The sequence below is a fragment of the Alligator mississippiensis genome, chromosome 1 (genome assembly GCF_030867095.1).
Source record: "Alligator mississippiensis isolate rAllMis1 chromosome 1, rAllMis1, whole genome shotgun sequence".
NCBI classification, from domain to species: domain Eukaryota; kingdom Metazoa; phylum Chordata; order Crocodylia; family Alligatoridae; genus Alligator; species Alligator mississippiensis.
In genome coordinates this window covers 478,016,895-478,041,609 of record NC_081824.1, presented here as the reverse complement: position 1 = coordinate 478,041,609, position 24,715 = coordinate 478,016,895, and the positions used below count along the sequence as shown (strand labels likewise).

Sequence of the window (24,715 nt, the reverse complement as noted above, 5' to 3'; positions counted from 1 at the left end):
GGAACAGGCGGCAGAGCAGCAGATCACCCAGGGGAAAGAGAGCAGGGAGCAGAAAGCAGAGCAGGCAATTGGACAGCGGGGCAGGGATTGGCGCGGTGCACAGGGAGAGCGCTGGGATAACCCGGCGGCTCCCTGCTGGCTCAGAAGACATCGCTTCCTCAAAACACAGCCAAACTTGTGCTCCGGGAGCAGGGACTTAAATTGCAGTCAGCTGCAATCCCGGGGCACCGGGAGTCCCAGCATCATCCACCAGCTGGCTCACTGGCAATAACCAGCCAACTACTGCTGCCTCCTCCGGGCTTGAGCGCCCTGCCCCCATTAGCCTGGCAGGGCCCTCCGGCACTCCCATCCAGTCCAGCCCCCTGCCCGAGGCAGGGTCGGCTCTGTCTGGACCGGCCTGGACAAGTGTGCATCTTGCCTGCACCTGAAAACTCCCAAGGAGAGAGGCTCCACCGCCTCCCCGTGCAGACCCATCTGCAGCACCAGGACATCCTTCCTATTGCCCCTGCTGCAGCTTGAGTCTACGGCTCCTCGTCCTGTCCCTTACGGCCACAGAAGAGCCGATCTCCATCCTTCGGGCAACCACCCATCGGGGACTTGACAGCTGTTATCCATTCCCCCACAGTTCTTCCAGTCTTTGCTGGATTGCCCCATTTCCCAAGCCCCAAATTATTTGTCTCCCCTGGATTTTTACCAATGCATCCACATCTTTCTTGACATGCCATGCAGTCCAGGCCCCGCAACACGAGGCCGTAAACACTCCTGTACCCCAGCACGTTGGGCTCAAGAGCTGGGTGCACACTGCAAGGCGCTGGCTACGCAGACCCCCGCTGCCTCCTAGATGTTTGCAGACGGGGTATGAGGCCAAGGCAATGCAGCCACCTCTGGGGTGGAACGCAGCAGCTACCAACGTGACGCTGGTGCATGGGACAGCCCCTGACACTCTGGGCAGGGGATTGCAGGGGGCAGGAATGCCATTTTGCAGCCAAAGTTTAGCCAGAAAAGTGCTGTGAGCTCGTTAATCCTAAGAGCAGCCCAGACTGAGCTCAGCTCCTGCTTCTTAACAGCCAGCAATTAACCACGCACAGAGACCAGGTTACCCAGTGAATGAGGGGGCAGAGGACAGGACTAGCTTGCAGAGCTCCAGAGCAGGGGCATTTTCCCGGTTCCTCCGTTGGGCTCTGCAGCTCTGGGCTGCAGGTTCAAAGCCAACACGGGGATCCTAGGCTGCTGCCTGGAGCCCCGCACGTGGAGGAGCCTATGGCTGCAAGCCAGGAAGCCTACCCCAAGCACCCAGCCCGGGCTGTGATCACGTGGCGGCGAACCCGTGGCATCGCCAAGCTCAGGCAAGGGTGGGGGAGTCTCCAGGGGCCACCCACCTTGTTGAGCTCCTCTTGGTTCCCGAAGAGCGGGTGGTAGCGCCGGTACTTGCCCTCCCGGTACTTGGCGTTAAGGAAGTGCCGCCTCTCGTGGGTCCCGCTGGTGGCATTGATGGCCTCGCTGGGGGGCACATTGGCTGCCCAGAACTGGTTGGACACGGCGTTGCTGATCTGCTGGAAGAGCTGCAGAGACACAAGGGCAGGGGCACTGAGCAGGGTGCGGCGTGGCCTCCCCACGCCCTGCCGTGGCCCTTCCTGCCACCCCGTGCTCCCCCTTTCCAGGCCTCCAGATTCATTGCAGCTGCCCCCAAGGGCTGGGCTGAGCAGGGCAAGCAGGGCTGAGCAGAGACAGGAGTGTGTGCATGGAGATCAGACGCTACGGGGATGGGCTCCCCAGGGCAAGGGGAGAGAGATCGGGTCTCTGGGTGCTCTGGCAGTGACCAGGGTGGCACCATCCAGGATGCAGGCAAAGGGGCACATGGGCATCACACAGATAACGACTGCCATGGGCTGGATCGAACCCTAGGTCCATCTTGCGTGTTGCATGGAGGCAGGGCACGGGGTGTCAACCCTTTTCTAGGCTGCCCAGGCTTGGCCTCTTCAGTCTCTCCTCTAGGCCACGGATCATCCTTGCTGCCCTTCTCTGGACTGATAGCCTTTTGAGGTGTGCAGCCTTCCCCACCCCACACCCAGGGCAGCACGGCGCTCCTTGCACCACTCTCGCTTCTGGCCTCCGTTCCTATTATTTGGCCACCAGAGCCAACGCCGCACCCCCCCACCCTTCCTGCCACAGAAAAACATCTGGAGAGCAGCCCCGGCTCCAGCTGCAGGTTACAGAGAGGACACCAGGCCCTCACGTCACCTTAAAGCGATCTGCATCCACCCGGCACTCCTTTCTGCCCCCTCCTCGGTGCCCATGCAGGGTTGCACGCTGGGCTACAGTCGCTGACTTGTTATGACAGAGTAGCAGCACTGCCAACCCCCCCCACTCGCCTGCCACGACCCCGCAGGGGTTAAGTGGGTTTTGGTGCAGCCTGACAGGAAAGGGGAAGGAGGAGGAGGAGGTGGAAGAAGAAGGGAGTGCAACGTGCAGCCAGAGAAAGCAGCTGGAAGCGCTTTCGGGCGCCCCGGGGAGCAGGCGGTGCCGGGAGGTGGGAGCCGGCTCCGGGGTGGGGCCGCGGCGGCTGGAATGCAGAGGCCGGACACAGCTCGGGCCACCCTGGGCGCTGGCTTCCAGCAGCCTGGTTTTGGGATGCAGGGGGGGGGGGGGGGGGTCTTGCTGCTTGGCACGGGGTCCAGAGCTGGACTCCATGCAGCCCGCCTGGGGTGGGGGCTTGGGGTCCCTGCTTTGGGGTCATTGCTGCAGGGAGCACATGCCTGATTCATGCCTGACCTCTCCCCGCCGCCCCTCTGCAGCTCTCCCTGCCCTCGGCCTCGCGGCGTCCGGCTCCACACAGACCACGGGCGGAGAGGCACGCGCGCACCACTCTCCCCGCGAGGCCTGGCTTTCCTTCCTTCATACCCTCCCCACTCCCTGCATCCACAAAGCCCAGCCCAGCACCCCGGGTCCCTCCTGTGCCTGCTGCAACATCTGGATGCACAGCAGCGCTGTGCCGTACTCCGGGTGTAGCTGCTCCCCACCCAGAAAGCTCAGCAAGGCTAAGGACACCATCTTCCTCCTTCCAAATATAATCAGGGGGAAGGTGGGGCTGCCGATGCTTTCTTTCCCGGCAGGGCCCCCCTGCTCCAGCCTCAGGCCCCCCTCGCTCCCAGACAGCTGTTATCTGCTTCTCCAAGAGGCACCGAAAGGAGACGTCGGGACGGGTTTATTTGCAGATCCCTGCAGCAGCAGGCAGCACTTTCACATGGGTTTGGCCCCACTGCTGCTGGAGTAAGAGCGAGCAGACGAAGCAGCTACATGCCCAGGCCTAAGTCCTTCCAGAGCCGTAAGCCGTGTCTCCTGCCCGCGGCAGGGTTTTACCCGAGAGGTGGTGGGGAAGCTGCCAGGGCTGGCGAACCCACTCCCGCCAAAGCCGGCCCTGCAGTGGGAATCTGCCCCCTACCTCGATCAGCTCCTCCGTCCACACCTTTCTGTCCATCTTCAGGCTCCGCACTTTGGTAATGCCGGGGCCCAGCGCCCGGTGCTCTCCTGTGGGTCACGCAAGAGGTCTGTAAGTGGGTGTTCATGGCGCAAGGCATTGGGCATCATCCTAGGAGCCAGGAAGGCTGGGTAACCCTGCTCCCACCTCGCCCCCGGGGCATCTGGCTAGTTCCTTTGCTTCCCTGCCTCAGTTTCCCCATCTGTTGATATCAGCCTGCAGCCTGGGTGCTTCTCCCCAAGACTGCAAATGCAGCTGATGCTGTGACACATTTCAGTGCTGCCGAGAGGCTGGTCCTCTCCACCAGGATCAGGGTCAAAGCCACTCACTGAGCCAGCCGCAACGGTACCCTCATGTACCACCCACCCAAATGACCCCTCACCTAGGCCAACAGGTTGCACAGAGGGTGAGCGGGATCTCAGCTGCCCTGGGGGGATCCCAGCCCCGCAGCGGGCATCCAGGGGACCCCCTTCCCCTACCCGTGCCAGTCCCCATCCCCGAACGGCAAGTGCTACCTGCACATCTCTTGCAGATGACGACGCAGAGGTTGATGGAGGCCCAGTCGGGCTGCGGCGCCTCACAGTCGGCACAGAACCGGTTCGACTCCGTGGCCCAGATCCTCTCGGCCACCTCCGAGTTGGAGAGGGCCTCGGCAATGGCATGCTGCATGGCCTCCACCCACTCCTCCTTCTCCTGGTCCGAGTCCGCCGAGAAGCTGGGGAGGGAGGATGCTGAGCTCTGCTTGCAGGGCCCAGCGCCTCCGGGATGCTGCATGCAGCCCCCACCCCCCAACTCACCTAAAGACCCTGTAGGGGGTTGTCAGATCGAAGCCCCTCCGGTCCACGTCCTTCACATTCCCCACGTTCATCTCGATGTAAGTGATCCCGATCCCCAGCCGGCAATCCTGGCGGGGTGAGAGCGGCCAGGGAGAGGTGAAGGAAGGATTGGGGTGGGGAGGAAAGCAGCCAGGGGCTGGTTATTGGGGCGGCGGGGTGGACGATGGAGAAAAGAGCAGGCAGGGACACATGGGCATGCCAACCCGTGGCCTCCATGGTCCCTGTGTGCCGATCCCAGACCACCCAGCGTGGCTGGCAGGGCTCAAGGTTACGCTGCTGCACCAGACTCCAGACACCCGGGTTCATCCAGGCTCTTCCACAGGCTCCCCATGTAAGGTCAGGGGCCACTTAGATTACCCCCGAGTCTTTGCATGCCCTGCCTGGTCACAGGCTGCCTTTCCCTCTGCGTGCATGTGCAGCACCGTGCACTCCAGGGACCAGGCCTCGGCTTGGAGGCCCCTAGGGCTAGCTGTGACCCTGCCTGCGGGGTAAGCACCAGGCCAGAGGGTGGGAGCTGGAAGAGGGAAGAAAGCCAGGAGGGGACGATGCCACGGAGCCTCACCTCCATGTTCTTGTAGAGAAAGACCTTGTCTCCCACCACCACCACGAAGAGCTTGTTTTTAAAGCCCCGCAGCTCCAGGAAGCCGAACTTGTCCGCGGCGTCCAGCTGCAACGTGGACATCTTCTCCGTGCCCTTCACCTTGCGCTCGTCCACTATCTGTTGCAGGGTCCTTATCCACTCGCTCCTCTCCCCTGCAAGGCAAGGAGAAGGCTCAGAGCCGGGCCTTGCCCCAGGGCAGAAAAGGCTGGGGACAGAGCCCACGGATCCAGGCTGGAGCAGGGCGTTGAGGCTGGTCCTTTGCTTCTCGGGTCAATGCAACCTCCTAAGGGCAGGGGGAGCATCTCCAGGGGTCCCCAGAGCATGGGGTTGGGGGGGAAAAGGGAAAACCTGTCATTACCCCGGCGAGGGGGTGGGAGGGATCTGCTCTCAGGAGCAGGCAGGACCAGGACAGCGGGGATGGCAGTGAGTATGGAGCCTGGCAGTAAGATCCGTGGGCTGGGAGTGCTCCAGGGATGGGGCTCCCCAACCCAGTCACCACCTTGCAAGCCATAGCACCAAGCCCCCAGTGCCACCTGCAACTGGCTCCTTTATCAAGGGAAGGGCACAGCCCCCAGCAGGGTGCTGGGGAGCAGTTTCCCTCCCCCCTCGCGCCAGGATCGGGGCCCCGGCTCACCGTCGCTCTCCGCCCGGAAGGCAAAGTTCCTGTTGGTCGTGATCACCTCGAACTTCTGGTCCCCGATGGCGGTCACGCGGGTGATGGAGGTCACCGGGATGAAGCGCTTGGAGTAGGCATCCTGGGGGCAGAACGGAGCAGGTCATGGCAGCCCAGGGCAGCCTGGGCCCGCAGCGGTACTCGGGGCTGGCATTTCTGGGAGGGGAGCACCAGCAAGCCCTGCTGCTCCTGGAGAGATCACAGCCCACCGTAGCTCCAAGGAGCAGCCCCGCCAACCCCAGAGACATCTTTTCTGCTGGCCTCAGCCCCTCCTGTCCTCGCCACGGAAAGCAGAGCAAGGTCAGGACCGGAGACAGCTTGGCACAGCCTTCATGCTGAGGACCCCATCTTTCCAGGGGCAACTTCCAAGAGAACTTATCTCCTGGCCTCAGAGTGCTCCAACCACTGTGTAGATGGGAAACTGAGGCAGGGAGCAGCTAAGTGACTTGCCCGTGGCCACACGGGGCATATGTGGCAGAGCAGGGGCTTGAATTGGAGTCTCCCAGCTCTCACTGTGTGCCCCAGCCCCTGGAGCTGCCTCAAACCCTCACCTTTTCGCTGTCAAAATAGCGGAGGTAGTCGGCTTCCAGCTTCACCCAGCGCTTCTGGTAGATGTAGGACCTACAAAAGGGTCAGAGAGGCTTGTGAGCAGCTCCCCGCAGCCACACCGAGAAGAGGAAGGACAGCGTGCCTGGGGCTCTCTGTGCCAAAGAGCTTGCAGTGTCAGCAGCGGGTGCGAGGAGGGGGCGAGAAGCAGAAGCAGATCCGGGCAGACTCGGCAGCACGAGGCGATGGAGGAGATCTCCGTGCTTCTGCCCAGGCAAGCAGACCCCTGCACCGCTGCTCCTTGCTGCTAGCGTGCTAGGGCCCTCTCCCCCAGCCCAGCTGATCCAATGGGACTGGTTTTCCACCAGCATCGGGTGCACAGGGAAGGGATGGGAGGAGCGATGAGCAGAGCAGAAGCCCCAATAGCCAGGGTGGGGGTTCCCCTGGAGGCAGGCAAGCATGGGAAAGGCTGGCAGACAGGCAAGGCATGTTCCCACCATCCCTCCCCATCCCTTTATCTCCCTTTTATTGCTTTGATTAACCAGTGCTTCCTGCTGGCTCAGCCAGAATCCATGTACTGCCCATCAGTGCCACCTGCAGAGCTCCCGTGCCCACCCCTGCCCCATCCCAGGCCAGGAAAGGAGGTCCTATCTCGACCACGTGCCCATAGAAATGCCCCTTCCCCTGTGGCTAGCCCAGCTGTGTCATATCAGCACGGCCAGCTCGTGGCTTGGCTCTGCCTGGCTGTATCTCAGCCCTTAAGGCCTGGAGCTCCAAGCTGGTCTGACGCCCCGGTGCCTTGCTGCTCCGTGGCATTTGCAGGGCTCAAGCACAACACAGCACAATCAACAGTGGTTTCCTACAAAGAGCTCAGCCAGGAGACGGCCTAGATGCAACAGATCCCCATGCTGGGGATCATAAATCCCCCTGGAAGGACCCTGGGCCATAAAGCTGGGACCAAAGCACCCAGCTCACCTGCAGGCTAATCCAGGGCATGGGAAACCATGCCTGCTTCCTCCAGGAGCATCTCCTGCAGACAAACACCGGACCTTGTTTTAAAGATCCTCAGGGATGGAGAGTCCATCCAGGCCTGGACAAACTCCGTTGCACAAATGCCCTCACTGGTCAAACCTGTGCTGTGAGCAAGGGGCCACGGGGACCGAACCCACGCCAGCGCCCAGCTACCAGGCCCCGCTGTGCCAGTGTCTGCTGGACTGAAGACTGCTCGGCCACCAGACCGACATTGCCCCTCAGCCCTGGGTCAGCTGCGTGTCCTGGCGTTTTTTTGACCCCTGCCGCAGGGTCTCACATCTTTCCCTGACATCTGAGCAGCACTTCAGGAGCAGGTGCCTTGGTGATGTACACCCCTTCCTCTTATTTCACAGCCCTCTGGGTCTGGGGCAGGCACGGCTCAGCCCTTCTGGCCCTCGGGGAGGTCACGTGCAGCCGGTGAAATGCCAGGACATCTACCCACTCCCGGGGCTCCTTTCCCCCTGCTAGTGGCCTGCCTTGCAGCTGGTTTGCATAGCTCCCATTGGAGCCCCCTGCTCCCCCAAGCCCCATGTCACTAGCAGGCTTTCTCCGTGAGGACGGGGTGCATGTTTCCAGCTTGTTGATTAGCAATTAAAAGGCCTGGAGCCAAGAGCAGACAGGCTGCTCCTCCACACTCCACTTCACATCCAGCTGTTGGACCAGTTTGACCGGTGCCACTTTGATTTGTATCAGTCTAGTTCAACCCAAATGCCACACGCTACTAGGTCAAGGGCCTTTGAGAGTCTGTTACTGCCTCTAGCCCTATCACCATCATCCAAACAAGACACCCCAGTATGCTGCTAAGGTCTGTTTTCCAGTCACCAGGACCATCTTTAATGATGCTATCCATGTGCAATTCTTTATGAGGAGCATCCGGTGTCAGCTGCTCCTTTATGTTGCATGGGATCGCTGTCAGGCTCTGAATACGACCTAGATCAGCCCACTCATCCTTATTAAACCCCACTGCACTACTGGTTTTTCTTGAGTCGTTTGTAGCATCCCCTGTGTCCTGCAGCTCTGCAAAGAGCCCCAGGGCTCCTCAGCCGGTTCTTTTGAAACTCTTGCTACCCGGACCCATGGATTTACAACTGGCTGACTTCCAGTTGGTGTTGTTTCACATCCTCTTCAGCTAACTTGGGAATGGACAGTATTTCCTCCCCGTCATAGGATGGGACTTAACCATCTGTCTTTATCCGAAATGCAAACTCCGTGCATTTCTGGAGCGGTTCTGCCTTTTCTGCAATATCGTCGATGTTTCTACCATTTGGATAAAGCCATTGCTCCGATTCCTTTTTTCCCCCACATCCTTAAACAGCCTTCTTGCTATCCTCAACTTCTCTGGGCACCGAGTCCTCTTTTGGATCCCCTGATACGCTTCCCGCAGGCCCCATCTTCTCACTTGGATTTTTTGCCATCAACTCTCCCCTTTTTTGAATTAGTGCTTTCACTTCTGCTACCACCAGCCTCCTTCCCTAGCTATGTCTGTCCGTCACAAGAGGTGGAGGGGTTGCGGGTATCTGGACTTAAGCAATTCCCCATTCTGCCTTGCATGACGGTTTCCATTTTCATCTTGCAGCTGAGGGGGGTTGAGGGACTTGGGCTGCTTGAAAGCATCGAGTCCAGGTACCACTCACCGCAGGGATAACTCACACTCATGCACACTGCTGGGCTCCCTAATGAGCCTCAGGATTTCAGAGCATTCAAGTCAAAATTTCAGGGACCCTAGTAGCATCTGTCCAAGCCATCCGAGCCTTTCTGCCAGGACCAGACTCTCTGGCGGGGGCTGCACCTTCCTCCAAAGCAGCTGCTAGCGTCCAAGATAAGTGCCACGGCCAGATGGGCCCTGATCCAACCCAGCACCCCTGAGTCCTTGACGTGCTGCCAAATATCAGCCACGCTGGGTTTTCCCTCCTAATATATCCGATATGTAACCAACTCCGGGGCCGGCTGATCAGGCCTGGAAATTCCTACAGACACATTCCCAGACAGGTCTTTCCTCGGGGAAAGACCGATCCCCCCCTGCCTGGCTACTGAGGAAATGCAATAGGAAGCCAGCCAAAAAATAGGCCGGCTCAGACAAGATCCGCTCTGGATCCAGCCGTTTTGAAGCAATGGCCCCTTTAATCAGCAGCTGGCTCAGCCCTCCCTTCCCTGCACTGCTGGGAACAGCTGATTTACAGTCTCCAGGCTATTTCCCAGCAGGGGGTGCAGAGTTAATATGCAAACCAGCTAGGTTGGGTAACAGCAGCTTCTTTGGAAGCAAAAATTAAGCCCAGGGAGGAGGAAGTGGTGGAAGCCGAGACGCCAGTCACAGCCAGCCCAGAGCCCCAGGGCACTGGGTAGGATGGAGTCACGGGTTGGGGGGTTTATGCCAACCTCCCCCCCAGCTCCAGAGGGAGGATCGCCCCCCAGCCCAGCCCGCCTGGGCCCTGGGGACCCCTACTCACCCCTGGGGAGGGTTCTTGTCCAGCCAGCCAGCTTTGATGATGGGCGTGAGCTGGGCCAGGGGGTCCGAGACGTCCATGCTGCCGCTGTTCCAGCTGGAGCTGCCCAAGGACAGGCGGGGACTGGGCTGGAGGGTGCTCAGACCGTAGTCACTCCAACAGCTGCCTCCACTGCGGGGAGACGCGGACGGGGTCAGCCAGCCGGTGGGCTCACAAAAGGGGTCCCCAGCTTGCATTTACCCCCCATCCCCGGGCCCAGGGCAGCCCCTTCCTCCCCAGTGGGCTAACACTGCGTGCACACACACAGAGCCCTTCGCAGAAATGCAAATGCCTGCTATCCGGCACAGACTTTGCCCGAGGTCCTGCTCGTTGGGGTAATGTTTGACCAGGAGACAGGAGGCCATTTCTAAATCTGGGGGAGGGAGCGGGCAAGGTGACAGCGGGAAGGGCAGCACCTGGCATCGACCTCCTTGCCTCTGCCAAGGACCCAGCCTAAAAAACCCAAACAGAGGCAGGATGCCAGAAGCTCTGGGCACCAGCGGCCTCTGGGGTAAAGCGCCCCGCTGCACTGCCTTGCAACACGTAGGGATGCTGCTTATTTCTCACTTGTCTGACGGCAGCTCAGGCAGCCAGGTGGGCCTCCTGCGGTGCAAGGCACTGTACATTCATGAAATGGGAGCCCGGGCAGGCGGAGGGCAGCAGCTGTGGCTCTCAGGGGGCTCAGCACATGCCAGGTTTATTACAGGACTAAACCCCTAAAGGACTCGGGGGAGACAAGTGCTTCCCCAGCCGGCTGCCTCAGTTTCCCCATCTGTCACCAAGGGACAATGATGCTGACTGGGAAGTGAATGGGAGCTTCTGGGTGCCCAGGATAGCCCTGGCACAGGGGCAAGAATGGGATCAGGCTGCTAGAGCCTGGGGATGCCACCTGCGGGCTCCCTCAAAGCCACGCTGTTCTCCGCTTCCCCTTTGGGCAGAGCGGCTGAGAGGAAATGCCTGACACTTGGCTGCCATGATGGGCACAGCTCAGAGCCACAGCGGGGCTGGGGCTGGTGGGGAAAGGGCCAAATCCTACTCTCGGGGCAAAGCCAGGGTTGCTCTGAGTGGTGCCTAGCCCGGAGGGCGTGTGTCGGGAACGAGCTCATGCAAGACGCTGGGGCCCAGTCAGGCCTCGCCGCGCCAGGATGGGCCTGTGCCAGCTCAGCTTACCACCCTGGGGCCGCAGGCAGCCTGGGGGGCAGATGTGTGTGCACACTCAGACACACACACGCATCCCCTGCCTGCGCACATGGGCACAGGTCACACACATACAGACTTGCACACACTGCCCACACATGTAGGAACGTACACACACAAATAGTCCCTGAATGTACTCACGCACACTTGTATCCCCTGCCCACACACCCGGGAACATGCACACATGCATGCACACTTGTACCCCCTGCCCACACACGTGGACACACATGCAAGCAAACACTTCTAGCCCCTGACTGTGTGCACATGCACACATACACATATTCTCCGCCCGCTCACACATGCTTGCACCCCCTGCCCACACACACAGGAACACACACACAAATAGCCCCTGAGTGTCCACATGTCCACTTATATCCCCTGCCCACACACATCAACACACATGCACACAAACACGTCTAGCTCCTGAGCACACACACCTGCACCCACACCCACAGATGTATCCCCTGTCTGCACACACACACACATTCACACATGTATTCCCTGTCTGCACACACACATTCACACACGTTTGTATCCCCTTTGCACATATGATCATACATGCACTTGTCCCTGCCTGCACACATACACTCACGCATGCTTGCATCCACTTCGGCTTGTATCCACATCACACACGTGCTCACACAGGCACTCGTCCCCTGCCTGCACACATACGCACATACATGCATTCCCTGCCTGCACACACATGCTCACACATGCTTGTATCCACTTTGTGCACATGCTCACACATGCATTTGTCCCCCACCTGCACACACACACACACACTCACACACACATGTATTCCCTGCCTGCGCACACACACGCTTGTATCCCCTGTGCACACATGCTCACACACGCACTCGTCCCCCGCCAGCACACGCATGCATGCACACAGGTGTGCAGGGAGGTCCGTACTTGGCAGGAGGAGGCTCGTAGTGTTCCTCGATGAACTCATCATCGCTGAAGAGGCTGCTGGGTCTCTCAGTGCGCGGCAACTCCCTCATGGTCTCAGCCTCCCCCTGTGGAGAGAGCCGCAAGGAGTGAGGTGCTCAGGGCTGGCCCCGTTCCCCCAGGGCATGGAGCGGGCACTGCAGGGTCCGTGCATCACAGGGACCCACCTGGCCTGCCTGGACAAGGGGGAGCTCTGCCTGGATAAGGGTGCAAGAGAGCACCAGGGGCACCTGGATGGGCAGGGCTCTGGAAGCAGGACAGGCAGCAGGAAAAGGGGCTCACAATGGTGCCCCTCACCTCTGGCCTGCAGCCCACACCAACCTGGTCCCAGGCCCATGCCCGCTGCTTTGCTAGTGCCCCCCCACCCTTCACCTGCCCCTTACTCACCCACCCTGCCATGCACCCCACTCCTCCCAGCCAGCCCCGGGCATTGCTTTGACAGAGGGTGCCAGCTGTGCCCACCTTGCAGGTCCAGGAAGCCCTGGGGCAGGGCTGAGAGCCAGCTTGCCACACATGGTCCTCACCCTTAGCAGCCAGGCCCCGGCAAACAGGGCCAGTATATGGCACCGAGGGCGGAGGGCATGTCCCAGTCCTTCTGCCCAAACCAGCCACAGGATGCACAGAGCTCGGAGCATGAGGAAGCTCGGGCCGAGGCGGGGCCGAGCCGGGACGGACACATTTATTTATAGCCACACCATCGCTGTGCTGGGGTTTGCCAAGAAGTGCTGCACTTCCCCTCCGCTGGCAGCCCGGCGCCAACCGCATGTAGCCAAACAGGTCCCACATGCCCCGGCCTGTGGGCCTGCAGTGGGAAGCAGGGGAGCTAGCTGTGGCCCATGCAGCTTGGGGCAACCGGTGCCCTGCCATGGCCGAAGCTATTGGCAGCCCACGGAAAGCCGGCTCTTCTATGCACTACTTGCTGCCACCCACCACTGCCCCCACGCCAGGCCCACAGAGAGAAGCTGGCGCACGATGCCCCGTGGCCTGTGGTTTCATCCTGCTGCTATGTACACCCCCATTTCCTGCCCTGCCTTGGTGCTGTGGACCCAGAGGTGGCTGCATTTCTGTGGGGACAACCAGCCCCTGCCACCCTTTCTTTGGAAAGGCGATGGCACCACTAAGGCTGCCCGGAGAGCTCCATTCCTGTCCCGTGAGGGCTCCCTAGGGCTTTTTCTAGCCAGATTTGGACTGAAAGGGAAACCCCTGTTTGTGCTTTCACCCCAGGACCAGAGAGAGATAGAAACAGAGGGTATTCCAGCAGGGACCGGAGGCCGGGACCTCAAGGATGTCTCCAAGGAAAGCTTCACTGCACAGGAGATGCTTGCAGTGGGATCACCTCCTACAACCCCTACCCAGCCCAGGGGCTGATCTCTCTCCCTTCCTGGAAGGAACTGAAGCAGGAAAGGACTGCAAGCCGGCCCAAACCCCCAGCCCGAGTCAGAAGGGCAGACTCACCTTGTCAGCCATGTCTCCAACCGGAGCCACTACTTCGTCCTCCCATGGCTCCTCATAGTCCGAGTCGTCTGCAAGGAGAGGCAAAGGGAGCATGAGGAATGCCGCTGGCTCGGGAAGACCTGAGCTGGCCACACACCTCGTGGGACGTGGCTCTGCCACTTGCTGTCTGTATGACCCTGCCCATGTCCCTTCCCTTAGAGGTGGCTCCGCAATGCTTGGGAGGGGCTGAGCCTTCTCCCAGCTTCCCCTGACCTTGGTGCCAGCTGCCAGCTTCACCCTGGGGTCTTGGCACCGATCTCCCAGCCTAGCCGAGCACCACTGAATGCTAATGCTGCCTTGGCCTGCCCTTCCTGGGTGCCTTTTCCACTCTCCAGCCCCATTAGCATTAAAATCAGGCTCTGCAGGGGCTGGGAGGGACTGGCAGGGAGAGGCAAAGAGGAAGGCCATTGTTCTCCTGAGTTTACAGAGAAGTTTAAGGAAGTTTCTCCTTTGTTCAGGGCCTGAGCTGATGCTTGATAAGAGAGGGAGAAGGATCAGGTGTCTCCAACCCCCTGCAAGCTCCTTCTTCAAAGGCTGCATTCAGAAACCCCAGGGAGAGGAGAGTCCAGAGAGAGCAAAGCAGGATGTTCACTGGCTCCTGGGCACGAAGCCCAAGGCACATCCAGCCAAGGGGAACCACTCTCCGTGTCAGAGCTGCCCCTTCAGGCACTATCTTGGGGTACTGAACCCAATCTACCCCTAGCTAGCCCCCTGATCTGCCCTGACCAAGCCATCCCCAAGGCAAAATCAAGGCCCCGGCCACCTGCCACCCCAACACATCCCGCGGCCAGTTTGGCACTGCCTTCTGTAAGCCACGGGACAGCTCAGCTACCGCAGAGCAGCCAGCGCTTCCCACCCCAGAGGTGGCTGCATTTCAGCACCAGGTGAGAGACACGGAGGGAGGAGAGGAGCGGGCTGGGAGGAAAGGTGCTGCGGATGGGGAGCGCTCTCCTTCCCTCCGTGCACAAAGGGCTGGCTGGACGCTCGTGGGAAGGGGGAAGGAGCTTGTTTGACAGCTGCCTTTTGGGAGGGAACTAGACCCATTTGCTTCTCCATGTCGTCTTTGGGCTTCTAGGAGGAGGTTCATTAATGAGGCCCCTTCAGCTGCATTTCAATGAGGGGCCTCAGAGAAGGAAGTGCAGAAAGCCAGGCAGTGGCCTCACTATGACCAGACCCCAGGCGTCCTGGCTTCCAACCTGTCCGTGAATAATACAGCCCCCTCTTGGCACTGGTTCCCATCCCCTGGCCTGGGCAATGTCTTGGCTGAGACCCTCCCCGGGATGCTCTGCTAAGGAAAGGATGCTGCTGCATGCAGATGTGCTACATCACCGCGTGGGGCAGATGTGCTACATCACCACGTGGGGCAGGAATGCCCAGGCCCTCACTGCAGAGAGCAAGAGCCATTGCCATGTCCCACACCACAGTCATCCTCTCTGCCGTGCAGGGAAAACCCCCAGCCTATCGCCCAGATGTGACTGCAGCACCTCTGCAAAGGGGGAAGAGGCCTTGGAGGGTCATGTTAGAGAACCCCATTACCTGGGGCAGGGTAAAGCCAGGTGCGCGCACACTCACCGAACTCGGGCAGAAAGAGCAAGGGCGGCTTGGCAGGCAGCTCGGGTGGGAGCTGCGGTGGTTTCACCCGGGGCAGCAGGGCAGGTGGGGCACTGGGCACCGTCTTGGGGGATGCTGGCTCTTCTATTGCCAGAAAGCTGCATGGAGAAAAACCAAGCCCATGTCACACTGGCCCCATGCATCCCCCTCCTTTCCCTCCCTTAAAAACCCAGGGCTGGGAGCTGTGTCTACCCAGACCGCCAGAGTGAAAAGAAAGGAGTGCAGGCTTGCACCCAGAGGGCAGGACCCTGAATCTGAGCATCAGGCTCCATGCACATGCCACGGCACGGATGGGAATGAGCTGCCAGGACCAGGGATCGACCCCTGCCTCTTCCGCTATGACTTGTTGTCACCAGCCGGTCCAGCCTTGGTTTCACCTCCCACAGTCCTTTACTGGGACAGGCAAGTCCCCCTCCCCTGGCATAAGCCCAGCAGAAGAAACCCTGTAGTCGTTTGACCCCAGTACTCTTTCCTGCCACGGCGGGGGGTTGGACGTGAAGATCTGCTCAGGTCCCTTCCGACCCTACAGACTATGAAACTACAGAGAGCCCTGCATGGCCTGGCCAGCCCACCATGGCACAGGATCAAAGGGACCCTCGCCGTGCCTTTCGGTGACCTGTTTGGTGCACACACAGAGGCAGGGGCTGCATCAGGACTCATGGGTCCTGTCCCTGATGGCGGGACACAGGAGAAGCCACCAAAGCTTGCGTTTCCATCCTCCGGCAGGTGTCTACATCTATCTCGGTGCTGCAGCAAGGGCCAGTCTCTCCAAAATGTGATGCAATAGGATGCGGGTGCTCAGCACCCCTGAACAACAGCTCACCCATATCGAGGGCCTGGAAGGAGACATCCGGCCTTAAAACCCTGCATGACTCGATCCTCTTCTCTGCCAGGAAGGAGCGGAGAGCAGAGCCATGGGTTCTCAGCCGTCTAGAAACCTGGCCCCGAGGAGACACAAATGCCCCTATTCCTGGGCCCTCCACCTCTCCCCATTCACCCTCCTACGCCAGCCCGACTGTTCCCTCCTTCCACCCCCTCTGCCCGGGTGCAAGGCAAAGCTCTCGCAGCCTCAAAGACGCAGGATGTGTAAAGATGTCGCTGCCCCAGTCCTATCCCTGCAGCTGGAGCATGCTTGGTGCAACTGGAGCCATTGAAGGACCTGGCTGCCAAGATCTTTGTACTCATGGGCTCAGATTTGGGCGGCTGCCATGAAAACCCTTGTCACCCTTCACTAGCAAATCAAGGCAGCTATTCTTCTTCTCTGTTCGGTACCCGGGAGGCCTCCCCCAGAGTCCTGCATCCGGTTTTGGGCCCTGCGCTTCAAGGGGGAGGTGGGCAGGTTGGAAAGAGCCCAATACAAAGCAACAACAATGATCAGGGCCCTGGGAGACAAGATTGAGGAGGAAAGGCTGAAAGCACTTGGGTAATTGGGTCTGGAGAAGAGAAGAGCGGGGAGGGATTTGATCACAGTCTTCAAATCCCTGAAGGGCGATGGCACAGAGGATGGAGACGGGCTTTTCTCTGTGGCGGCAGGGAGCAGGAACAGCTTCATCCTGCAATAGGGGAAACTGAGGCCGTGGCCTGTACAAGTGGCCAGGAATGGCAAAAGGAGAGCAACACTGCAGAAGGAAAGGAAGTTTGAATGGTGGCACATCAAGGCCATTAAAAAGGATGAGAGATGGTAGTTAACACCTGTGGAGTGGAGCGAGATTAGCAGGAATCAGCGAGACGGCAATGTGCTGCCTGGATAGAAACGCTGCTAACACTGCCAGTTTTAAAGTTTGGATGGAGCAAGAATCAAAAGCCCAAGGTGGGATCCCAAATCACCAGCCCCTCCATGAAGGGAGGGGGTTCACCACAGCCTCTGGGCTGGCTGCTCAAGGGTATTTGCAAAGGGCCAGGACATAAGGAGCTCCTGGGAGGCCGGGGGTGGAGGGAAGCTGGGGGTCTGCTACAGCAGCCATGAGAAGGGGCATCAGGAGCTTTTCACTGAGCCTGAAGCACATAAGCCAGCTGCAGCTGCCCCCATGCCGAGTGCCCGCTCCTGGCTCTGGTCCGGGGGCTGGAGTACAGCGGGACCGGGCGGAGGGGGATTTGCTGTCCCCATCTTGAACTCTGCACAAGGTGCATCCAGGCTCTGGGGCAAGGGGGGACTCTGCTGGCCCCGGCAGCCGCTCCCCTCCCTGGGCTGGTTCCTTTACAGCCATCACCAAAACGAGACCCCAAGCCACCCTGCCCCGGGGGGGCAGCAAGGGGCAGCCAGCACCCACCCTGCACCCAGAGGGCACCCTGCTGGCTGGGCTACCATAACACCCTGCCCACATGCTTTTGGTGCCTCCATCATAGGGTGCAGGGAGCTCTGGCCAGGACGGACCAGCTCCAGACAGCGTAAGGCAAAGCAGCCCCTGAGCCCCGAACGTACCCCAAGTCTCATTGCTCCCACTGGACCATGCTGCCTCCTGGGCTGCAGGATGCTGGGGGCCTTTGAGACCAAGCTTGGGCATGATGCCCTTGCCCTGCCTGGGTCCCTGCTTGGGGACCAGCACCCTATAGTGGGCTTCCTGCCCTGCCCCATGCCCCAGGTCTCTCTCCTCCTCATTGTGGGGTGCAGGGGGGAAGGAGCTGGCCGGGCGGGGGTGGGGAGAGCAGTTCGTGGAAACCGCTGGGGCCGTGCAAACCCCCGTGTGACACATCATGGCTGCTAGCGCGTCGGCTTCCCGAAGTCCACGTCTGAGCCCAGGAAGCGGTGGCTTCTGGGGCCGAGCTGCGGGCTTGTGACGGCTGGCGCCACGTTAGCAGAGGCAGAGAGGAAGCCGTGGCTCGTGGGAGCAGGCCCCAGAGAGAGACAAAGCCACGCTCACTTGGGGCCGGAGGGGGGAAAGGCAGCACGAGGCATCAGCACTGCTAGAGACCCAGCCTGGCTCCGACTCTGCCTACTCGGGTGCATCCATGGGGACCGTGCTGGCATGCTACCCACTGGGCCATTGCCCTGCCATTGCCCAGAGGGCAGGCAGGAAGGACCCAGGAAAGTAAAGAAGAGAAGAAAAGGAGGAAGGAGAAGAGGAGGTGGCACCGGGGGAAGGAAAACAGAAACTATCCGATTCCTTGAGAACGAGCGCGCTGACACAGCAGCTGGCTAGCCCCACGCAGGCAGGGTTGCCTCAGCCTTGTCCTGCCCCTGCAGCCCGAGCCCAGCAAGAACGGTCCCAGATCCCAGCATCAGGACCCAGTTCCCTGCAGCTGTGGGCCAAGCCTGGGCCTGGTGTCAGGGGGAAGAGCTGAGCTAGGTGGGGGTGCATCTGTCCTGCCATGTTGTGCCCCCCCCACCAGGCACCCAGCCTCGGACAGAGGTGGCTGAGTCTGCAACAGCTGGCACGGGCTCAGGTGAAGCTTGGCCCCATCGGGGTGCAAGTCTGGGACTCAGGAGCTATGGATTCCCTCTCTTGCTCTGCCACATGCTCCCTGGGTGGCCTTGGCCAAGCCCCTTAGCCTACTCAGCACTGCCCTCAGGCATCATGACGTGCCCGAATGCCACGGTGAGGGGCACTGCAGGAATCCGGATCCACAGCATCTCACGGGCACTGCACGATGGCAGCATTTCAGATGCAGACGGGGGCTCCCCCAAGCTCATGGGTGGCTCAGAGGTCCTAGGGGGCTTGGGGTAGTTCCCGCAACCTTGGGAACGCAGCCTGGACCAAAAGTCATGTTTGCCCCGGAGAGAGATGCTCACACAGCAGCTGTCCTTCCCCAGGCCTGGGCGTGAGTGAGGGAGGCGCCTGAAGCTCACCAGAAATGAGTGGTGGAAACGTGTTTGAGGCCCAGGCGTGCTCGGCAAGATGACGTGTCTGCTTCATCAGCACGTGATGATGTGCGGAGGGTCAGCCCAGCATCCTGCCACCTACAGAGACCGCTTCCCATCCAGCCCTCAAGCACCGGCAAGCCGCAGGGGAGAAGTGGGGTTTCCTGCCCTCTTTCTACTGGAAAGGGGCTCTTTCCTATCACTTTCCCCTGCCTATTCTGCAGCCCTGGGCATCCTGATGGCAGGGGATGCACACACCAGGCATCCTGGATGGGCATCTCTGAGACTGGGGGCTGACGGCAGAGACATGGGTACATAGTGAGAGGGTTGAGGAGTGTCACTTAAAACTCTTGAGGCTTTTTGTTTGCTGTTCCAACTGGCTCCACATAACTCAGGCGCCTGAAGCCCTTGGGAGAAGGCAGCTCTTTGTGAGAGCCTCGGTCCACCCGCCCTTCCCTTAGGCAGAGAAAGCCGACAGTCTCCAGCAAAGCCAGGCTGGACAGGCGGCTATTTCTAAAGCAGCTTTCGGGCTCCAGGCTTCGCAGGGCACAGCAGTTCCCCATGCCAGCCTTCCCCTTCTCCAACCCTAGGCAATGTAATGGGTGTGCACAGCCCCATCTAGCTCTCAGGTGTTTCACATCCACCTGGGGCCAGTCAGCTGGGACAGAGGCACGCTTAGGATAGGGTGACAAGGAGAAAAGGGGAAAGAAGAAACACCTTTTCCGGCCCTGGGCAGAGCTGAAGGAGAACTGAGATTAGCAGGAAAGAAAGAGAGACCCGAAAGGATCTCCAGGAGCCGGCCAAGTCCTGGGCTAGAGATGCAGCCGCTGCATTGGGGCTGTCCTCAGCATCCCCAGAGGATGCTGTCCAGAGGCACCGTGGACAGCAGCAGGGATCCTAGCCCCAGTGTGGCCCCAGGACTGGACCCAGTCACCTCAGTGGGTAGAGAAAAGTGGTGCATGCATGGCCAGGAGGCCTCGGGGCTGCATGTCCAGGGGGAAGGGGGCGACCAGGAGAGCACTCTGGGCCATGAACACAGGCTGCTGCATGCTTTGGTCAGCAGGCCCAGCACCCGGCCCCATCCTGTCCAGGCTGGCCGCGGTGCTGGGTGCGGTGCCTTGCTTAGGTGTTCATACCACCTCCCGGGATCAGCCCCGTGAGCCTTGGGCTCTCCAGGCAGGCCAGCACATGATGAGCTCAGGATGCAGCCTGCTGGTCTCTGCAGGGCAGTCGAGGCACACAACAGCCCTGCTTGTGGCTGCAGAGGAGGGGGAAAGAGCTCGGCTTCCCCGCAGCACCCATAACCCCTCGCGCGAGCACATCCTCGCCTGCGAGCTGAGCGCCTGGGCTTCCTCTGGAGGGACCACACGGCTCAGACTGACAGCGGCAGTCACCCACAGCCGCGGCCAAGATGCAGCCCAGGTGCAGCCCCTCCTTGCATGCTGCCTTCACCCCCTGGCTTTGCAGACGCTGCTGGGGTTTGCTTCGGGAGCCCCGTCGCTGGGACTGCAACCCTCCGGATCAGCAGGCACCGTGCCCCATAGGCCTCTGGGGAGCCCCAAAAACCATCTTCACTCTTGTTATCTGCAGGGCAGGTGCTGAGAGAGGGTCTCCCCACCCTGCCAGGGCTACACCCCCTACTAAGCACCTCTGCCTTTTAGCACGGATACACGAGACAGACCAGCCCCCGAACAGGGAAGAGCCCAGCCAGCCAGAAGCCCTTGCTAACCATCTGCCTCGCTGCCAGAGGAAAGGCTCAGCAGTCGGAGGGGCGGAGAGTCACGAGGAGGATGTGAGTGAGGATGGGAGATGTTGGTGACACCGGCTCCCACGCCAGGCCCCGGGGGAGTGGTGCGGTCTCGCTGCACATGAACAACCCAGGGTGCTTTGCCATCCCCTGGCCAAACCCCTCAGAGCACAAATAAATTAAGCTTCCAGCTACCCTCTCCCGCCAGGCCTCTCCCTTTCGAAGCATTACCCAGGGGCCGTGGCTAACAGTGGGCTCTGCCACAGGCTCCCTACTTCACCCTGGGCACATCACTCCTCCATCTCCCCATCTGCACCGTGGACGGGACAGCAATTGCCACTGCCCTGGGAGAGCTGCTTCCCTGCTAGCAACAAAGTCAGAGGCCCATCCAACCCGCTGCAGAGGTGGGTGCAGGGTTGGGGGACTTGACCAAGGCTGGAGGGAGTCTGTGGCAGAGATGGGCACACGATGGGCCTGATCCTGCCCTCAGAGGTTCTGGGTCCATGTACACGCTGCTCTGGGGTTGTCTATCTCCCACGTATAAGGGGCGCACGGGTTCGGGAAGACAGGCAAGCATCCTGCTGGCTGTAACACCCCGCGGGGACAAGGCGGGGAGGGAGGACAGAAACCCCGACTCCCTGGCTACCCGGACGGTCAAAGCTTTGACTGACCCCAAGACCGGCCTGACCCAAAAGTCCTGGGCTGGTCACAGCTGCCAGCAGCACAGTCCCTGGCATGGGGTGGGAGGATGCACCTGGGAGTGGAGGGGAGGAAGCAGAGGGCTGAGCTCAGTCCCCCAGGGCTGCTGCAGAAGGGGGCTCAAGGGCAAGGATGGAGGCAGTGGATATGCTGCCCGCTGGGCTCCCTGGGCCTTGCATCCCTGGGACATCGCACCCCTGCAAGAGCCAGGGCTCGGTGCTGCTGCTGGCCTATGGGGCGCTGGAGTCATTTCTAGCAGGCCTGAGCAAAGGGAGCTGAAATGTTGTCTGTTGGCCCATCGGAGACCCCCCCTGCCTGCTCTGCAAGCTTCAGCTCAGCCGAGCCCTGGAGGGATGCAGCGAGACAGAGGCAGACAGCACAGGGGGCCGGAGCGAGCCGCCTGACGAGACGCTGTCTGTGGTATGCGGCCCTGAACAGAGCTCCCTTTGTGCTCTCACACCCATTGCTCAGCCCCCTCCGCTCACCATCAGCCCCCCGCAACGGGCCAGGGGACACAAGGAACAGGCTGAACCCGGAAGGAGGAAAGCCACCCCGGGGCGGTCTGCAAAGAGAGCGAGTGCACAGAGCAGCAGGGTGGGACGCCGCCAGCACTCCCAGAGGCCCTTTCTGGACAGGGCTGGGGGTCTCAGTAGAGACCCCGGGCAAGCCAAGGACCGGCTGCACGTCCCCAGGATGCTTGGGGGTTAGCTGCAGCTTTTGCATGGCAGGAGGAAAGTCAGCCCTGGTGCCTCGCAGTCCTACCAGTCCTGCTTCCCCCAGGCACGAGCGGGGACCTTGCAGCATCCAGGATACGGCCACCGCCACGGGGGGCAATAAACACGAATGATCTCCCTCTCAGCTTGACGCAATCAGGAATCAAACCTTGCCACAGGCGGGAGCAAAACTTGCACCATATGGGACCAATGCAGAATCACACTGGGGACCCGCCGTGCCCGGCTGCCCCCGAGGGACCGGAGCAGCCCACCTCCTCGCTCTACCGTCCGGCGGCTCAGCTGCAGAGGAGATGGGCAAAGCCACCGAGGCTCAGAGCACCCCAAAGGCAAGTGGAAGCAGAGGGGGGAGCATTTAGGGTGGGAAAGGGGGTGCAAGGGAAGCCTTGGGGGTCCCTGCCAGCTCTGCGAAAAGGGCCTGGGAGACCTGGGGCTCTGCGCTGCTGGCTTACCTGGGAAAGCAGCGGTGTGATCTCCAGCCCTGGCGCCTCGGCTCAGTTGAGGGCCTCGCACAATAAGCCTTTTATGCTTGGCTTCGGGAGGCTGGATGGGAACCTGCCCCCTCCCGGCAGTCGACACCGCACAAGGAATGGGCTGTCCTGAAAGTCCCCCTCAGCGCACACAAACCTCTCTGTTGGTTTTTCTCTCCGAGGACTTCCTGCTCGTTCTGCGCAGAAAGACTTCCTCCGAGAGCCGACCCACGATAGCACAGAAAAAACCCCAAGCCACCCAGCATCCACCGGGGCCGAGGCATCCTTCCCGGTCCCCAGGCTTTTGCGTGCCCCATGCCCCGAGCTGCTCAGCGGCTGTCTGGCAACACAGGGTAGCTACCATGGAGAGCGAGGGGCAGAGCCAAAAGGGGCTGACACTGAACAAAAATAAAGACATTGAAAGGGCTGGTAGCCGGACCGGTACCCGGGGGCGTTGTTATGACTGGAAGCCTATAGGGACTAGGAACCGAAGCTGGGCTGGAAAGGAGATGGAAGATCTTGCAGAGGTGCACGGTGCAATGCTCGGCCCTGCCCACCGCAGCCCCAGGGAGCATTTCCCTTGCACCCATAGTTGAGTGAGCACGGGGAATTTTCACGCTTAGGGCACGGGCTGCAGGATAGCAAGGCATGCCCCAGTTTGGGACGAAGAGGAAGAAGAGCACCTGGTTCATCCGAGACTGCCGGAGGGGACTCATACACAGAGCACCATCCCCTGAGCGGGGGGACCTGGAGACTGCCACTGACCCTCAAGTCAGCAAAAAGCTCCATTAAATCCATCATAACCTTGGGAGCCAGGCCTTGGGTCCCCAGTGCTGCTGTGAGGTGCTGCAGCCAGCCCGCAGGTCCCTGAGCTCTGCCCCGCTCTGGCCCAGGGCCCTGGACGTGCTGCGCCCTGTTTGCTCCTGCCTCACGGCGGTGGGGACACCTTCCCCAGATGCAGCCCCCTGTGATTTGCCCAACAAAGCTCTGCCCAGATGCTAACATCTGTCTGGGGGACAAAGCCCTGGGAATGAGCCAATGCCCCAGCTTTGCAAGCTGTTAAGGGGCTAGATTGAGGGAGATGCTGAGTGCCCGCAGCTGCCGCTGACCTCAGCCCTCACTGCCCTGCACCGTGCTCCTGGTCGGACCTGCGGTGAGTCACCCAGCCCCGGTCCCCCTGCCTTGTTAATGGATAACATGTCTTTGCATCCACCCCGCAGGGGGCCAGGCCAGGAAAGTCCCCATGCGCTTCCAGTTCCTATGGGGCTGGGGTAAAGCCCGGCTCTGAGCTGACAGCAAGCATCGCCGTGCTGTACCAAGAGATCGAACGCAGCCCAAGCGGTCACACCGCAATGCTGGCTCCGGTCGAGGATCACTGGTCTCCGCACTGGAGTCCAGAACCGGAGCTGGGACTGACCATCAGCCGAGAGCACCAGAGCCCCCAGCTGGCTCCAGTGAGGCCTCAGGGAGGAGACAGAAGATCAGCTGCTATCAGCCTCACCCCATGAACCCCACTTGCATTGGTTTGAGACTCCCATGCGGTGCTGGGGCCATGGCCCCCTCAGCGGGGTGCAGGTCCCAGCTCCGGGGCTGCCAGTGAGGGTGTTATCTCTGTGGAGCTGTCTGACATTGCTCCACGATCCTCCTCACCCAACAAGGCATGGCTTTGCAACGATGCGAGCACACGTAGCACATGCCATCCTGCTTGGACAGGCGGGCACCGGTGCTTTTAAGTGCATTTGAAGTGTCCCATGCAACGCAGCCCTTGGACTCCCAAAAGCCACATGGCTTTTGACCCCAGCTCCCTCCTTGCCAGCCAGACCCATCAGTCTCCTGCAATCAGTGCCCTACAGGGCCGTGGTCTGGGCAAGCCCCCTCTGCCCAAGCCAGCAGAGGTGACTGTGCCCGTGACCCACAGACTTGGGCAGCCCCTTGCACCCGATGTCCAGGCAGGAGCAAGTAATGCCCCTGCAGCATGCAGCCAGCCCCGGGCCCCACGCCACCCCCAGCCATTTGAGCACCAAGCACCCACTGCATTTCCTGGGCTATAATAGTATCCACTAGGCCTATGCCAATAGGGAACTATTCAATTCGGGTTCAGATTCGGCCAATTTGGATGCCAGCGATTCGATTCTGAGCTCCGAATCGGTTTCCGCTTTGATTCGGCTGAATCAGCTCCAAAGCCTTGGAGCCGATTCGGAGATTTGGCAATAGGGTATAATGGGGAATCAATGAAATATCTATAACTTTGTTGTTTTTTGTCTGATTCAGGTAAAACTTGCAGGGGTGGTAGCTGCTGCTGAGAGCATGAAGGAGATAGGCATGAAGGAGATAGCTGCTGCCGTGTTTCAAGGAGGTAGGTGCAGGGGT

The 24,715-nt window shown here is 60.4% G+C and overlaps 1 protein-coding gene across 5 annotated transcripts in view; it reads right to left on the bottom strand.

Annotated features, from left to right (window-relative positions):
- Window positions 1-24,715, bottom strand: part of ARAP1 (ArfGAP with RhoGAP domain, ankyrin repeat and PH domain 1) — a 70,843-nt gene that overhangs the window by 20,862 nt on the left and 25,266 nt on the right. For 3 of the 5 annotated variants that reach the window (XM_059723063.1, XM_019481886.2, XM_019481926.2), the window contains exons 3-13: window positions 14,861-14,997; window positions 13,250-13,317; window positions 11,759-11,862; window positions 9,614-9,781; window positions 6,140-6,209; window positions 5,550-5,670; window positions 4,877-5,067; window positions 4,276-4,382; window positions 3,994-4,193; window positions 3,443-3,528; window positions 1,380-1,562 (exon numbers count right to left, since the gene is read on the bottom strand). In XM_059723063.1, coding sequence (XP_059579046.1) covers window positions 1,380-1,562; window positions 3,443-3,528; window positions 3,994-4,193; window positions 4,276-4,382; window positions 4,877-5,067; window positions 5,550-5,670; window positions 6,140-6,209; window positions 9,614-9,781; window positions 11,759-11,862; window positions 13,250-13,317; window positions 14,861-14,997 — 1,435 coding nt within the window. Of the gene's footprint in view, window positions 1-1,379; window positions 1,563-3,442; window positions 3,529-3,993; window positions 4,194-4,275; window positions 4,383-4,876; window positions 5,068-5,549; window positions 5,671-6,139; window positions 6,210-9,613; window positions 9,782-11,758; window positions 11,863-12,256; window positions 12,596-13,249; window positions 13,318-14,860; window positions 14,998-22,327; window positions 23,126-24,715 lie in introns of those variants that run through there. The other 2 variants (XM_019481957.2, XM_019482000.2) reach the window with 2 other exon arrangements.